This window comes from Dendronephthya gigantea, unplaced genomic scaffold (genome assembly GCF_004324835.1).
Source record: "Dendronephthya gigantea isolate DGI-Jeju-01 unplaced genomic scaffold, DenGig_1.0 000223F, whole genome shotgun sequence".
Taxonomy (NCBI): Eukaryota; Metazoa; Cnidaria; class Anthozoa; order Malacalcyonacea; family Nephtheidae; genus Dendronephthya; species Dendronephthya gigantea.
This window is the reverse complement of record NW_021163233.1, coordinates 215367-233548: the sequence shown is the minus strand read 5'-3', so window position 1 is coordinate 233548 and position 18182 is coordinate 215367. Positions and strand designations below refer to the sequence as shown.

Sequence of the window (18182 nt, the reverse complement as noted above, 5' to 3'; positions counted from 1 at the left end):
GTGAGATGTTACAAGCTACGAGTAAGATTACAGTGTGTGAAGATTACAGTGTGTGAAGATTACAGTGTGTGAAGATTACAGTGTGTGAAGGTTACAGTGTGTGAAGATTACAGTGTGCGAAGATTACAGTGTGTGAAGATTACAGTGTGTGAAAATTACAGTGTGTGAAGGTTACAGTGTGTGAAGGTTACAGTGTGCGAAGATTACAGTGTGTGAAGATTACAGTGTGTGAAGGTTACAGTGTGTGAAGATTACAGTGTGTGAAGATTACAGTGTGTGAAGATTACAGTGTGTGAAGATTACAGTGTGTGAAGGTTACAGTGTGCGAAGATTACAGTGTGTGAGATTTAAGAGAATAAATCATGAACACTACAGTGAACTCCCCAGTTTTAATTGTTATTTCATTTGAGATCCTACCAAAAGGTATTAAGTCTCGTCAAAGATCCTTCCAAAAAAGGATTAAGCAAAATAAAAAAGTGTAGGCTTTCACCACAAGAACTGGTGGTGTAGTGGTGAAGACGGTGATCTGTCAAGTATACAGTGGATGGTTCAAGCCCTGGACAAACCGGAAAAGAACAACAATTAAAAAAAGGTAATAAGGTGAGAATTTGTGAGTTATTACAAAATATAATGCGGCGGCTATCAACAATGTTATAATGTCAACGCCATTATAACTGAAATGAATACAAAAGAAGCTTCGATTCAAGTGTCATTTTCTTCTCGGCGTATCCTGAAAAACATTTCCATTTTCACAATATTTTGAGATTATACAGTAAACATACTTTGTGAATGCTTTTCAGGTTCGCAAAACATTTTTAATGCTGAAAATTTTAGTGCTTTTGCATGAAGATATAACTGAGGTTTTGAGCATATATTACGCGACATAGAAAAAGATCTCCTCTGAATTGTTTTGGGGTGTCTCATCCCATTAGGCATGTTTTCCACTAGGCGGAATTTTGCGCGTGGGGCCTAATTTTTCGTTGTCTGCGCGCTTACATGCAGAGCTAATGTCAGAAAAATGCCTTTTGGAAACATGCCTTATAGCCCCTCGGTCACTACGCCACTACTTAACACAGCTTTGTCTTTTTGGATGCGCTCAAAGACCACTCATCATTGTTGATTAAAAATTAATAATAGTAAAATAATAATAGCAACAACAATTAGCCATGCACATCTATACATCAATATTATTATTAGATACCCATGCAATCCTATAAAATACGTAGGATTTTCATTACAATTTCAAAGATATATAGGGCCACGCAGAGTACTTCTGAATTCTGGCATCTGGACTATGAATTTTTCTTCGATCCTGTTCGAAACCATTCCTTGCACACGCGTGATGACATCGACCAAATGTCTAGGATTCCGATTTCCTCTTTCTTCACTCCCATATTCTTCAAAAAGAGCCTTGGTTAATTCATCGATATACCACGAACCATGTTCGGGATGTCTGTAAGCCACGTGACCAGGGGAAGTTGAGAATGCTATCAGGTGGTCGGCTTGGTGCGGAAGATAACCGGAGCTGCTTTGTTCATTTGGATGGTATGGAAGTTCTTCCGCCGGACTAAATGGCTTGCACGAAGTTGAAAAAGAAAGAGAGGCTTTTACGTCTCCAGCTAAAACAAAATTGCGAAATATTTCAAAAAGGCAGCTTTGGAACCTGCTTTATTAACCGCATTAAAACTTTCAAGTGGGTCGTTAAAGTCATTAAACATTGGAGACAATGCCGTTGTGCGGCTCTCTTTATTTGAACATTCTCTGTGAGATTAATATAATACTTGAAGGTTTCCGTCTTCGAATGGCTGACGAAAACAGCTTCGACCAATCAGATTACACGTTAACATCCCCGCGTGTTTGGATCAGGCCATTAAGTATTTTTTTGTTAACAACAACGGGGTAGGGTTCCAACAAGTTTGATTTTAAAGAGCGAATCTCCGTTCTCCAATCTCGGGCTTCCGCCAATCAGAACAGAAATAAATATACAAATGTTACTTTATTTTACCTGTGAAGGTTTTTGATTCTTTGACACCTATACTAACTTTCTTCCCTCGACATGTTTGAAAGATGAATATTTTTGGCTTATCGACCAGTGAACGATTATATCTTCTAAATGGTGACAGTAGTTCATCAACAGCCACATATTGACCGTCAACGCCCATGATTCTATCGCAGCGCGCATCATCAGAACTATCATCGCTCACACCACCAGAACCGTGGGATAATACAACTATGATGATACAGTCGACACCCCCGAATGGTTCCCAGTTTAGGCCTGCCAGTTCACTGAAGCCTTTTTTCATACGATCACATGAAAGATTATTGCAAGGCTCACCAACACGGAAACCAAGCTTTTCAAAACAAGTCGTAAGTTTTCCAACGTCTGCACCACTTCCTCGCCGATAAGTGAAATCTTCATCGCCAGCATAATTATCTGAATGGCAAAAGACGTGTTTAAAGTCTGTTCACACGTTCCAAATTTTATGCATAGAATCACTTACTGAACGTAATCCTAGCGGGGATATGACTGTCGTCGTACGGGAATAGCAATGACGAAAAGAGAAACAAATAACTTTTCAAAATAATGCATAATATATCCTACTAACACAGATCCTCTTCCTTGTGGTTATAAATTGCAATGAAATTTTTTCGCTTTGAGTTTGCAAACTCTGATTGCTAATTTTAAATTTTCATTAATGTCCCATAAAATTGCGGCTAAAATCGCACTATTCAAGAGGTTTTAATGCAATGTTTATACATACTTATAATATAAACAGGGCCTCTTCTTTCCATAGGATAAAAATTCACAGGACCACCGTCTACGTTATCAGAAAATTTGAATCTCTTTCCAGTCGAGTTAAAACTTCGGTGACCGTCCACTACGTCTTTGGCTTCATTCTTCCTTTTCTTTTTGCAAGGATTCCTTTCTTGTTTCGCTGCCTTTGGTTTAGTCTCCTTGGACTTGTCTTGACCTCTGCGTGGTCGTAATGTTGGAGGCATCCTGAAGAATTAAGAGGACTTATGCACTGGTCCAGGTCATCTCTCTTCTCTTAAATTAACATTAAACTTTATCCTTCCTATAATAGCATTACTGAGCAGGTTATTCTGAGCAAAAAAAAATGAATGTGCAGTATCCATAGTTACAAACACGAGTCAAATGCCTTTAAAATCAACCAGGAATTTTTTATTTAGTTTTAGTTGCTTCTTGATTTACCTTGCACGAAAGTAAGGCAAATGATGAAATGGTCAAATATACTGGAATATGGTATATTGGACTATAGTATTCTTTTCTATGCTTTATTTATTATGCTTTTTCAAAACCCTTCTCTCTCTCGCTTCCCTCGACTTCCATGTCCTTTCCCACACGTGACCGTTACGAACACTACATCGACCATGGTCGAATATACTGTAATATGGTATACGCGACCATGGACGAATATACTGGAATATGGTATACGCGACCATGATCAAATGGTATGACCGATGTGTATGTATTAAATGAAATATGATACAAATTGATACACCAATGTTGAATCTATCATATTCCGGTATATTCGATCATGGAAAGATTGTACCAAACCATAGTCACGTATATTAGACGATCACTATTTTTTTATCGTGTCTTAATTTAGACTAGTCTTAATTTACGAAAATTTCGCAATATTGCACTGACGAAGGCCCGGGTTAACGGAACCAAATCTAATTTACTTAATTTTTTTGAGTTTGTAAAATTTTGACTGATGCAATCGCATGAGTCGAAGCAGTCTGGATCTGCCCCCGACGTTGGTGTCATTCATGGTCACTTGTGTGCACGTTCAGACAAGATCCTGCACGATTAAATCATTATTATTATGATTGCTTACGTTACTCTAAAATTTGGAATCGGGGTTTTCCCCAGGATTTTCCCTTACAACTTGCTGTTGAAGTCCATAAATAGTCGATAGCAATTGATGCATAGTTTTTCTCTCTCAAATGAAATTTATTCTTCTATATTATTCATTTTTGTATGTATATACTACCAAAGTTATTTATTAAAAAATTAGCGAAAATATAATAAAATTGAACCAATGCAATCATGAAAATATGAATGATGATAGGTCCCAGACTTCTGACACCCTCTTCAAATCCAATCAAAACTCTTCATGCTTAATGTCTTTATTGGTGATCGATATCAACAGCAAATCAGGCAGAACTCAAAGCATAGCATGCTTTTATTAATATACAATTACTGAATTAGGTTTGAAGGATTTGCTTACTAAGCGATGTTTCAAATTTTTTCGTTTTTATATATTTTTAAAAGTTATTGTTCCTAAAACCTTTGGCATGAATAGAAACCATGGTTTAAAAAATTTTTGGAAGTGTGGAATATACCTTTGTTGCATTCATGCAAAACTCATAATGGATCTCTTTTTTGGCGACCAATACCAAATTCGCCAGAACTCAAAGCCTGACGTGTTCTTAATATACAATCAGGTTTGAAGGTTTTGCTGATTGAGCGATCTTTCAAATTATTTTTTCTTTTTATTTATTTTTAAAAGTGATTGTTTCTTAAACATTTTTGCATATATTAGATACTGTACCATGGCTTAATATGATTTGTCGAACACAACTGTAAAATATATACCTTTGTTGCACACATTTAGGCAAAGATATGAAAATGAAAGTTCAAAGGTTGGCGCACACACAATACATGAATACAAAAATTATATACACACTAATTGTATCTAAATATTCACAATTTTTTCACCTGTGTGTTTGTTACCGTCGTCAGTGTCAATCAACTTGTGTAGGAAAGAATCTCCCAGTATTGTATCTATCATCAATCTCAATAAAAACCTTGCTTTCTGTTCCTGATGGCGAGCAATTCTGGTTTGATTTCAGACGGTCGAATGTATTTATACACAATAGTTAGTTCCGCTTCCTGTCGTGATATGATAAATCACTTACGGTGAATAATAAAAAGACGCTATCTGATACCTTTATTAACTAGGGGGTTTTGGGGACTTCAAATAGATAATGACTATGATTGGACACCCGCATTATTCCGGAATTTCTTTTAGAATAATAGGGGACTTTTTTGCAACGGAGAATAATAGGTATAAAAATGGGAATTATGAAAATAATAGACATTTACAGGCTATTTTTCCAACGTTGGGTCAGTGTTTTGGTGAGCAGCATCAATATTAAACAGATGAAGGTGCGGGTTAACGGACCCAAATCTAATTTACTTAATTTTATTAAGTTTATAAAATTTTGACTGATGCAATCGCATGAGTCGAAGCAGTCTGGATCTTCCCCCGACGTTGGTGTCATTCATGGTCACTTGTGTGCACGTTGAGACAAGATCCTGTACGATTAAATCATTATTATTATGATTGCTTACGTTACTCTAAAATTTGGAATCGGGGTTTTCCCCAGGATTTTCCCTTACAACTTGCTGTTGAAGTCCATAAATAGTCTATAGCAATTGATACATAGTTCTTCTCTCTCAAATGAAATTTATTCTTCTATATTATTCATTTTTGTATGTATATATACTACCAAAGTTATTTATTTAAAAAATTAGCGAAAATATAATAAAATTGGACCAATGCATGTCGATTAATAATACAGCATAGAACCATGAAAATATGAAATGATATAGGTACCAAACTTCTGACACCCTCTTCAGATTCAATCAAAACTGTTAATGCTTAATGTCTTTATTGGCGATCAATAGCAAATTATGCACAACTCAAAGCCTAACGTGTTTTTAATACACAACAAGACGCCTGCTCAAGGCGTTCACTCCGCCTGCATGCCAACTGATGTACATAATTCATCCGTGGACCGTGTAACCCAGGGCTTCTCGGTCAAAATGTTTTGGGTTACCTGTAGAAATGCCAACTTCTGTCGCCCAAAACGACGAAAAGGAAAAAAGACCATGGCATTTTAAGACTCCGCTGCGCATACGCAGGCGGAGTAATTAGGTTTGAAGGTTTTGCTTACTAAGCGATGTTTCAAATTTTTTTCTTTTTTATATATTTTTAAAAGTGATTGTTCCTTAAACCTTTAGCATATTTAGCCAGAGATATAAGAATAAAAGTTAAAAGTTTGGCGTACACACAATACATAAATACAAAAATTATACAAACAGATTGCATTTAAACATTCACAACATTTTCACCTGATTGTTTGTTACCGTCGTCTGTGTCAATCAACTTGTGCAGGAAAGAATCTCCCATTATTGTATTTATCATCAATCTTATACTAAAAGCCTTCCTTTCTGTTCCTGATAGCGAGCAATTCTAGTTAAATTTGAGACGGTCGAATAAATTTATACACAATAGTTAGTTCCGCTTCTTGTCGCCATCTGATACCTTTATTAACTACGTGGTTTATTTTTTAGACTTTATATAAGTGATGACTTTGTCATCATGATTTAAGTCCATTTATTATTTTCAGTGTAATTGTAGTTTATATTAATTTAGTTTAATGCCTCGTCATTCCTTTGAGAAGGTTGACTCTTGGTAACCTCGATTCATTCGTGCGAGGGATTCACGTTGAAATGAGTATAAATGGTTATATATACATATTACCAGGAATCGACATTATGCCCAAACTCTTTGTCTTCTTCGTAAAATAGGTTATCAGTTATTGCATTCCTTTTAGACACCTTTTGCCAAACAAAACAGAGTCTTGAGTAACAATTCAAATCTAAAATTCCCCGAATAAGCATAAACTATAGGAATCGGTATTTCCCCGTATTCGACTCTGGCGGAATTGCATTAATTTTCTAAGAGTGGCGTTTTTCCATAATCTGGTTTTCGTTCCCGGTATTAGCTTATTTATTAATTTCTTTCAAAATAACATAACAGCATAGCTATGCATAATCTTATGATAATCCTGTGTGATCACTCAACTCTGTAGCAATTTACGAAGTTTTCCTGTAATTTAAATTAGGGTACCACAAAAATATCACGAGACAGAATGGAAATGAATAGACCTTTCTTGACAAATAAATCCATTAGCACTCTGCTTAGATATATTCCTTAATGCTGCCTAGCACACTATATGCTTATCGTAACATGAAGTTTCACAATAATTCTCTCGACGTTATGTATTCGCCAAGGTTTGAAGGGGGGGTGTAACAATATATTTTTCCATTGCGGGCATGTTTATTCCTAATTTGGCATGTGGTATTGATGTGCGATTTATGATGAACGGTGTAGTTTTTATTCAAGAGGTAAGCCTTTATGAGTCCATTGCGCTCTATATAGCCCGAAATATTCCTAAGTTCTAGCTTTGTAGTCTTAAGATAAGGCGTTGATTTTTATCTGTAGAAAATTTACCTACAGTTAATATGTGTGGCGTTGGTGTCATTCATGGTCACATTTGTGCACGTTCGGACAAGATCCTCTACGATTAAATCCCAACTTATTATTTTGATTGTTTACCTCATTTTAAAACTTAGAATCGGGATTTTCCCCAGGATTACCTACCACTGGCTGTTTGAAGTCCACATATGGTCGATAGCAATTGATACATAGTTTTTCTCCTTCAAATGACATTCATTCTTCTATATTATTCATTTTTGTATTTATACACTACCAAAGTTTTCACAGACTCATGCAATTTATTAAAAAAATAGCGAAAATATGATAAAATTTAACTAATGACTGTCAATGTCGATTCACAATACAGCATAGAACCACGAAAATATGAAATGATATAGGTCCCAGACTTCTGACACCCTCCTCAGATTGACTCAAAACCCTTAATGCTTAATGTCTTTATTGGTGACCAATGGTACGGATACCAATGGTACGGGTCGAGAACCTTTTAAGAAGCCTCTCCTAGACCCATCTTCCCTATTAACGAATCGACACAGTACAGTTTGTTTACGGATCGTAAACTAACAGTCCTTGCCATTTCAATCGTACGGATCGACAATCGTATCATCGCCATATTTTATAGACACATCTTGCCCTATTTACAAACGGACACAGTCTGTTTTGGGATGCAGCTGTTTACGCCTTAGACACACGCGAGTTTCCATGCCTTATGTTCTAGTCGACAAATAAAAATGCGTTTACGAATTGACATAGTCTATTTACGGATCGTAAACTAAGAGTCTATTCGATGCCAATGGTACGAATGGTTGCTTACTTCTTCCGAATAGAAATGCTTAAACCACTTTACCATCTGTGTCAAAAATTTCACGAAACGAACGACCCGTATGCTTGCAACAGTATTGGACAACCATCCCAATGCAGACATAAGAGTCATGTAACAGGTTAAGAAACCAATAAGTTTCCGTTCACCTGCTGATTAGACAATTTTTAGTTTGCGTAATTCTTAAAGCACCCATTCACAGAAATCTGCCCATCCACAACCCTACTCTCCCAAGCCGCCTTCTCCTCTCCCCCTCGTATCGTGTCGGCGCACAGTTTGTAGTATCGATCTTATACTGAATTTTCAAATTCATATAAATTATTTTCGCATTGGGCTTTTTTTATATTACTAATTTTAAATCGATACTAAATATAGAATATCTTAGAGCCCTCCTCTGCATTCAGATTGAGAAACGACTGAAACTGATGATAGCATGAAATCGATGCATATGACGTGAATTGCCCTTAGAACGCCAATCACACACTCATTCACCATCTTTACGTCGTCTGTATAATGTCTGATGTTATCATTTCGACATATATATTTTGTATAAGCACTGAAAACACAGAGAAATGAAACACCTTGATTGAGGGACCCAGAGATCAATAGAAATCAGTGTTATGCGGCAGCTAAAAATTGAACAAGGGATCATCTTCCGAACGAAGGTACTAAACCCCTAGTTTAACCTCCCCCAGCGTCGAGTTATCAACTTTTGTAAATTTTGGATGCTTTTTCTAAGTTCCCGGTCCATGCTAAATTACTCAAAACATTTTGACATTGCAGATTATTAAGGGAGTGTCCCATCCCCCACACCATGGGTGCCTCCTTGCATAGAGGATACTTGATCGCAGTTAATCGCTTTAAGTTAGTTTCATAAATCAATTTGATATTTTATTACCGATCAATCACGGTCAAAGGATCAAATTTTAATAGAACTGGTTCCGAACACAAAAAATATATGATCTTTAAATTAGTATTTTTCGAATTTACTCTTACTGGCAAAGTTTCATTCTTATCTTTTCATTTTCACAATATTTTGATATTATACAGTAAACATACTTTGTGGATGCTTTTCAGGTTCGCAAAACATTTTTAATGCTGAAAATTTTAGTGCTGTTGCATGAAGATATAACTGAGGTTTTGAGGTATTACGCGACATAGAAAAATATTTCCTCTTAATTGTTTTGGGGTGTCTCATCCCATTAGGCATGTTTTCCACTAGGTGGAATTTTGTGCGTGGGGCCAAATTTTTCGTTGTCTGCGCGCTTACATGCAGAGCTAATGTCAGAAAATGCCTTGTGGAAACATGCCTTATAGCCTCTCGGTCATTACGCCCCTACCTAACACAGCTTTGTCTTTTTGGATGCGCTCAAAGACCACTCATCATTGTTGATTAAAAATTAATAATAGTAAAATATTAATAGCAACAACAATTAGCCATGCACATCTATACATCATTATTATTATTAGATACCCATGCAATCTTATAAAATACGTAGGATTTTCATTACAATTTCAAAGATATATAGGGCCACGCAGAGTACTTCTGAATTCTGGCATCTGGACTATGAATTTTTCTTCGATCCTGTTCGAAACCATTCCTTGCACACGCGTGATGACATCGACCAAATGTCTAGGATTCCGATTTCCTCTTTCTTCACTCCCATATTCTTCAAAAAGAGCCTTGGTTAATTCATCGATATACCACGAACCACGTTCGGGATGTCTGTAAGCCACGTGACCAGGGGAAGTTGAGAATGCTATCAGGTAGTCGGCTTGGGGCGGAAGATAACCGGAGCTGCTTTCTTTATTTGGATGGTATGGAAGTTCTTCCGCAGGACTAAATGGCTTGCACGAAGTTGAAAAAGAAAGAGAGGCTTTTACGTCTCCAGCTAAAACAAAATTGCAAAATATTTCAAAAAGGCAGCTTTGGAACCTGCTTTATTAACCGCATTAAAAGTTTGAAGTGGGTCGTTAAAGTCATTAAACATTGGAGACAATGCCGTTGTGCGGCTCTCTTTATTTGAACATACTCTGTGAGATTAATATAATACTTGAAGGTTTCCGTCTTCGAATGGCTGACGAAAACAGCTTCGACCAATCAGATTACACGTTAACATCCCCGCGTGTTTGGATCAGGCCATTAAGTATTTTTTTATTAACAACAACGGGGTAGTGTTCCAAGTTTGATTTTAAAGAGCGAGTCTCCGTTCTCCAATCTCGGGCTTCCGCCAATCAGAACATAAATAAATATACAAATGTTACTTTATTTTACCTGTGAAGGTTTTTGATTCTTTGACACCTATACTAACTTTCTTCCCTCGACATGTTTGAAAGATGAATATTTTTGGCTTATCGACCAGTGAACGATTATATCTTCTAAATGGTGACAGTAGTTCATCAACAGCCACATATTGACCGTCAACGCCCATGATTCTATCGCAGCGCGCATCATCAGAACTATCATCGCTCACACCACCAGAACCGTGGGATAATACAACTATGATGATACAGTCGACACCACCTTTGGTATCCACGAATGTGTCCCAGTTTACTTCTGCCAGCTCACTGAGTGTTACTTTCATACGATCACATGAAAGATTATTGCAAGGCTCACCAACACGGAAACCAAGCTTTTCAAAACAAGTCGTAAGTTTTCCAACGTCTGCACCACTTCCTTTCCGATAAGTGAAATCTTTATCGCCAGCATAATTATCTGAATGGCAAAAGGCGTGTTTAAAGCCTGTTCACACGTTCCAAATTTTATGCATAGAATCACTTACTGAACGTATTGTTAGCAGGGATATGCAGCAATGACGAAAAGCCGAGAAACAAATAACTTCTCAAAATAATGCATAATATATCCTACTAACACAGATCCTTCTCTCCCTCGTGGTTATAAATTGCAATGAAATTTCTTCGCTTTGAGTTTGGAAACCCTGATTGCTAGTTTTAAATATCCCATAAAATTGCGGCAAAAATCGCAGTATTCAAGAGGTTTTAATGTAATCTTTATACATACTTATAATAAAAACAGGGCCTCTTCTTTCCATAGGATAAAAATTTACAGGACCACCGTCTACGTTATCAGAAAATTTGAATCTCTTTCCAGTCGAGTTAAAACTTCGGTGACCGTCAACTACGTCTTTGGCTTCATTCTTCCTTTTCTTTTTGCAAGGATTCCTTTTTTGTTTCGCTGCCTTTGGTTTAGTCTCTTTGGACTTCTTTTGACCTCTGCGTGGTCGTAATGTTGGAGGCATCCTGAAGAATTAAGAGGACTTACGCACTGGTCCAGGTCATCTCTCTTCTCTTAAATTAACAATAAACTTTATCCTTCCTATAATAGTATTACTGAGCAGGTTATTCTGAGCAAAAAAAATGAATGTGCATGCAGTATCCATAGTTACAAACACGAGTCAAATGACTTTAAAATCAACAATGAATTTTTTATTTAGTTTTAGTTGCTTCTTGATTTACCTTGCACGAAAGTAAGGCAAATGATGAAATGGTCAAATATAATGAAATATGGTATACTCGACTATAGTATTCTTTTCTTTGCTTTATTTACTATGCTTTTTTAAAAACCCTTCTCTCTCTCGCTTCCCTCGACTTCCATGTCGTTTCCCACACGTGACCGTTACGTCACGAACACTACATCGACCATGGTAGAATATACTGCAATATGGTATACGCGACCATGGACGAATATACTGGAATATGTTATACGCGACCATAATCAAATGATATGACCGATGTGTATGTATTAAATGAAATATGATACAAATTGATACACCAATGTTGAATCTACTATATTCCGGTATATTCGATCATGGAAAGATTGTAGCAAACCATAGTCATGTATATTAGACGATCACTATTTTTTTATCGTGTCTTAATTTAGACTAGTCTTAATTTACGCAAATTTCGCAATATTGCACTGGCGAAGGCCCGGGTTAACGGACCCAAATCTAATTTGACTGATGCAATCGCATGAGTCGAAGCAGTCTGGATCTGCCCCCAACGTTGGTGTCATTCATGGTCACTTGTGTGCACGTTCAGACAAGATCCTGTACGATTAAATCATTATTATTATGATCGCTTACGTTACTCTAAAATTTGGAATCGGGGTTTTCCCTAGGATTTTCCCTTACAACTTGCTGTTTGAAGTCCATAAATAGTCGAGCGCAATTGATACATAATACTTCTCTCTCAAATGAAATTTATTCTTCTATATTATTCATTTTTGTATGTATATACTACCAAAGTTATTTATTAAAAAAATTAGCGAAAATATAATGAAATTGAACCAATGCAATCATGAAAATATGAATGATGATAGGTCCCAGACTTCTGACACCCTCTTCAAATCCAATCAAAACTCTTAATGCTTAATGTCTTTATTAGCGATTAACAGCAAATCAGGCAGAACTCAAAGCATAGCGTGTTTTTATTAATATACAATTACTGAATTAGGTTTGAAGGTTTTGCTTACTAAGCGATGTTTCAAATTTTTTCGTTTTTATATATTTTTAAAAGTTATTGTTCCTTAAACCTTTGGCATATATAGAAACCATGGTTTAAAAAATTTTTGGAAGTGTGGAATATACCTTTGTTGCACTCATGCAAAACTCTTAATGGAGGTTAGCTGGAAAACACAGACACTGACACACTGACACTGACACACTGACACACTGAGACTGACACGCTGACATGGAAAACGCTGACATGGAAAACGCTGACATGGAAAACGCTGACATGGAAAACGCTGACATGGAAAACGCTGACATGGAAACACTGACATGGAATGGTTACTCACTATTATACAATTATGCAAATGTATCTTTATTGCAATTGATCAAGTGAGATAATATTGAAAGGAAATTAATCCGTATATACTATACGTGTCATACTGTCGTGACGTAAGAAGCCTAACTGTTGGGCCACCAATGGTTCAACAGTTAAAACTAAGGTACTTTAGTACTCAAGCAAGTGAAGTACTGTCTCTGTATAGAAGGTGTGATGACCTCCCTCTAGGATTTGAACTCCCTTCACATATTTTATAATTGTATTGTGTCAATATTTTTTTCTTTTTTAGTTTGTGTCAATATTTTTTTCTTTTTTTTAACTGTTGAACCATTGGTAGCCCAACAGTTAGGCTTCTTACGTCACGACAGTATGACACGTATAGTATATACTGATTAATTTCCTTTCAATATTATCTCATTTGATCAATTGCAATAACCATACATTTGCATAATTGTATAATAGTGAGTAACCATTCCATGTCAGTGTTTTCCATGTCCGTGTTTTCCATGTCAGTGTTTTCCATGTCAGCGTTTTCCATGTCAGCGTTTTCCATGTCAGCGTTTTCCATGTCAGCGTTTTCCATGTCAGCGTTTTCCATGTCCGCGTTTTCCATGTCAGCGTTTTCCATGTCAGCGTTTTCCATGTCAGCGTTTTCCATGTCAGCGTTTTCCATGTCACCGTTTTCCATGTCAGCGTTTTCCATGTCAGTGTTTTCCATGTCAGCGTTTTCCATGTCAGCGTGTCAGTGTCAGTGTGTCAGTGTCTGTGTTTTCCAGCTAACCCTTAATGGATGTCTTTTTTGGCGACCAATACCAAATTAGCCAGAACTCAAAGCCTGACGTGTTCTTAATATACAATCAGGTTTGAAGGTTTTGCTGATTGAGCGATCTTTCAAATTGTTTTTTTTTATTTATTTTTAAAAGTGATTGTTCCTTAAACATTTTTGCATATATTAGATACTGTACCATATCATAATATGATTTTTCGAACACAACTGTAAAATATATACCTTTGTTGCACACATTTAGGCAAAGATATGAAAATGAAAGTTCAAAGGTTGGCGTACACACAATACATGAATACAAAAATTATATACAAACTAATTGTATCTAAATATTCACAATTTTTTCACCTGTGTGTTTGTTACCGTCGTCTGTGTCAATCAACTTGTGTAGGACAGAATCTCCCAGTATTGTATTTATCATCAATCTCAATAGAAACCTTCAGTTGCTTTCTGTTCCTTATGGCGAGCAATTCTGGTTTGATTTCAGACGGTCGAATGTATTTATACACAATAGTTAGTTCCGCTTCCTGTCGTGATGATAAATCACTTACGGTGAATAATAAAAAGACGCTATCTGATACCTTTATTAACTAGGGGGTTTTGGGGACTTAAAATAGATAATGACTATGATTGGACACCCGCATTATTCCGGAATTTCTTTTAGAATAATAGGGGACTTTTTTGCAACGGAGAATAATAGTATAAAAATGGGAATTATGAAAATAATAGACATTTACAGGCTATTTTTCCAACGTTCGGTCAGTCTTTTGGTGAGCAGCATCAATATTAAACTGATGAAGGCCCGGGTTAACGGACCCAAATCTAATTTACTTAATTTTATTGAGTTTATAAAATTTTGACTGATGCAATCGCATGAGTCGAAGCAGTCTGGATCTTCCCCCGACGTTGGTGTCATTCATGGTCACTTGTGTGCACGTTCAGACAAGATCCTGTACGATTAAATCATTATTATTATGATTGCTTACGTTACTCTAAAATTTGGAATCGGGGTTTTCCCCAGGATTTTCCCTTACAACTTGCTGTTTGAAGTCCATAAATAGTCGATAGCAATTGATACATAGTTCTTCTCTCTCAAATGAAATTTATTCTTCTATATTATTCATTTTTGTATGTATATACTACCAAAGTTATTTATTAAAAAAATTAGCGAAAATATAATAAAATTGAACCAATGCATGTCGATTAATAATACAGCATAGAACCATGAAAATATGAAATGATATAGGTACCAAACTTCTGACACCCTCTTCAGATTCAATCAAAACTCTTAATGCTTAATGTCTTTATTGGCGATCAATAGCAAATTAGGTAGAACTCAAAGCCTGACGTGTTTTTATTATACAATTAGGTTTGAAGGTTTTGCTTACTAAGCGATGTTTCAAATTTTTTCGTTTTTATATATTTTTAAAATTGATTGTTCCTTAAACCTTTAGCATATTTAGCCAGAGATATAAGAATAAAAGTTAAAAGTTTGGTGTACACACAATACATAAATACAAAAATTATACAAACAGATTGCATTTAAACACTTCACAACATTTTCACCTGATTGTTTGTTACCGTCGTCTGTGTCAATCAACTTGTGCAGGAAAGAATCTCCCAGTATTGTATTTATCATCAATCTTATACTAAAAGCCTTGCATTCTGTTCCTGATGGCGAGCAATTCTGGTTCAATTTCAGACGGTCGAATAAATTTATACACAATAGTTAGTTCCCCTTCTTGTCGCCATCTGATACCTTTATTAACTACGTGGTTTATTTTTTAGACTTTATATAAGTGATGACTTTGTCATCATGATTTCAGTCCATTTATTATTTTCAATGTAATTGCAGTTTATATTAATTTAGTTTAATGCCTCGTCATTCCTTTGAGAAGGTTGACTCTTGGTAACCTCCATTCTTTCGTGCAAGGGTTCACGTTGAAATGAATATAAATGGTTATATATACATATTACCAGGAATCGACATTATGCCCAAACTCTCTGTCTTCTTCGTAAAATAGGTTATCAGTTATAGCATTTAATTTTTTTACCTTTTAGACACCTTTTGCCAAGCAAATAAGAGTCTTGAGTTACAATTCAAATCTAAAATTCCCTGAATAAACATAAACTATAGGAATCGGTATTTCCCCGTATTCGACTCTGGCGGAATTGCGTTTCTAAGAGTGGCGTTTCCCCACAATCTGGTTTTCGTTCCCGGTATTAGCTTGTTTATTAATCTATTTCAAAATAACATAACAGCATAACTATGCATAATCTTATGATAATCCTGTGCGATCACAGTACCCTGTAGCAATTTACGAAATTTTTAATGTAAGCGTTTTCCTGTAATTTTCCTGAAATTAGGGTACCACCAAGATATCACGAGACAGAATGGAAATGAACAGACCTTTCTTGACAATTAAATCAATTAGCACTCTGCTTAGATATATTCCTTAATGCTGCCTAGCACACTATGCTTATCGTAACATGAAGTTTCACAATAATTCTCTCGACGTTATGTATTCGCCAAGGTTTGAAGGGGGGTGTAACAATATATTTTTCTATTGGGCGCATGTTTATTCCTAATTTGGCATGTGGTATTGATGTGCGATTTACGATGAACGGTGTAGTTTTTATTCAAGATTTAAGCCTTCATGAGTTTATTGCGCTCTACACGCCTATAAAAACGCTCAGGTTGATGCAAGTTGATATAAACAGGATTGAGCAATGTTGTGCTGCCCACATTGTTCAGAGTTGTTATCAACATTGAACAAGATTGTTACACCCGATTCAGTTTCAACAATATTGTTCAATGTTGATAACAACTCTGAACAATGTGGGCAGCACAACATTGCTCCATCCTGTTTATATCAACTTGCATCAACCTGAGCGTTTTTAGGCGTGTATATAGCCCGAAACATTCCTAAATTCTGGCTTTGTAGTCTTAAGATAAGGCGTTGATTTTTATCTGTAGAAAATTCACCTACAGTTAATATGTGTGACGTTGGTGTCATTCATGGTCACATTTGTGCACGTTCGGACAAGATCCTCCACGATTAAATCCCAACTTATTATTTTGATTGTTTACCTCATTTTAAAACTTGGAATCGGGATTTTCCCCAGGATTACCTACCACTGGCTGTTTGAAGTCCACATAATATTATGGTCGATTGCAATTGATACATAGTTTTTCTCCTTCAAATGACATTCATTCTTCTATATCATTCATTTTTGTATATATACACTACCAAAGTTTTCACAGACTCATGCAATTTATTAAAAAAATAGCGAAAATATGATAAAATTTAACCAATGCATGTTTATGTCGATTGAGCATAGAAATACAGCATAGAAATATGAAAATATGAAATGATATAGGTTCCAGACTTCTGACACCCTCCTCAGATTGACTCATGCAAAACTCGTAATGAATGTCTTTTTTGGCGACCAATACCAAATTAGCCAGAACTCAAAGCCTGACGTGTTCTTAATATACAATCAGGTTTGAAGATTTTGCTGATTGAGCGATCTTTCAAATTATTTTTTGTTTTTATTTATTTTTAAAAGTGATTGTTCCTTTAACGTTTTTGCATATATTAGATACCATGGTTTAATATGATTTTTCGAACACAACTGTAAAATATATACCTTTGTTGCACACATTTAGGCAAAGATAGGAAAATGAAGGCTCAAAGGTTGGCGTACACACAATACATGAATGCAAAAATTATATACAAACTAATTGTATCTAAATATTCACAATTTTTTCACCTGTGTGTTTGTTACCGTCGTCTGTGTCAATCAACTTGTGTAGGACAGAATCTCCCAGCATTGTATTTATTATCAATCTCAATAAAAACCTTGCTTTCTGTTCCTGATAGCGAGCAATTCTGGTTTGATTTCAGGCGGTCGAATGTATTTATACACAATAGTTAGTTCCGCTTCCTGTCGTGATGATAAATCACTGAAGCGTAATGTACATACGCATGTAAATTCCAGTTAATGAGGCAATGCTTTGAGGAATTGTTCTGTACATAAAACGGCAATAAAGTAATAGGGTACACAGCATGTGGGTTCAAAGTTCCCTCACACTGCACCCGGGAGATCAAAGGTCGTAAGAGCATCATGAAAGGGAATGAAAAGTTTGCGACAAAAAACCAATCAGATCGCCGCGCTATCGTCTCGAACAAATCCAACCAATCACGGGCATTATTAGGGGTTAAAATAATAGACACGCGCAAATCTATCACTCTATGCTAACGTCGAGACCAAGCACTACGAACTCGGAAAGGAGCAAGATAAAGAAAGGGAAAATAAAATCTACATATTTCGCGATGCCTCCCGTTCGCCGTAGCAAGGGAAGAATCTCCGTCAACGGGGAAACCTCTATCGAGTGACTACGTCGGATGTGCGCGGATAAGGGTTACCTACTCGC

The 18182-nt window shown here is 36.2% G+C and overlaps 1 protein-coding gene across 5 annotated transcripts; it reads right to left on the bottom strand.

The window, feature by feature from the left end:
- Window positions 1–839: 839 nt before the first annotated feature.
- LOC114540174 (caspase-7-like) lies at window positions 840–17667 on the bottom strand. 5 transcript variants are annotated; one of them, XM_028560448.1, is made up of 5 exons: window positions 6167–6454; window positions 4748–4921; window positions 2763–3001; window positions 2006–2434; window positions 840–1619 (listed from the first exon to the last, which is right to left on the bottom strand). In XM_028560448.1, the coding sequence occupies exons 3-5, from the start codon at window positions 2998–3000 to the stop codon at window positions 1243–1245; spliced, it is 1044 nt and encodes a 347-aa protein (XP_028416249.1). In that variant the 5' UTR covers window position 3001; window positions 4748–4921; window positions 6167–6454; the 3' UTR covers window positions 840–1242. The 5 variants fall into 5 exon arrangements, with proteins under 5 accessions (XP_028416249.1, XP_028416250.1, XP_028416247.1 ...); XM_028560449.1 differs by lacking the exons at window positions 4748–4921; window positions 6167–6454 and adding an exon at window positions 14093–14322; XM_028560446.1 differs by lacking the exons at window positions 840–1619; window positions 2006–2434; window positions 2763–3001; window positions 4748–4921; window positions 6167–6454 and adding exons at window positions 9260–10046; window positions 10430–10870; window positions 11177–11415; window positions 17519–17667.
- Between the last annotated feature and the right edge of the window lie 515 nt (window positions 17668–18182).

What these genes read in the sequence shown, in the direction of transcription:
- LOC114540174 (XM_028560446.1), bottom strand. Translation starts at nt 11,414, where the DNA reads ATGCCTCCAACATTACGACCACGCAGAGGTCAAAAGAAGTCCAAAGAG. An exon ending in AGGCCCTGTTTTTATTATAA is followed by an intron (nt 10,871 to 11,176) that starts GTATGTATAAAG and finishes TTTGCCATTCAG; the next exon opens with ATAATTATGCTGGCGATAAA. An exon ending in AGAATCAAAAACCTTCACAG is followed by an intron (nt 10,047 to 10,429) that starts GTAAAATAAAGT and finishes ATTTTGTTTTAG; the next exon opens with CTGGAGACGTAAAAGCCTCT.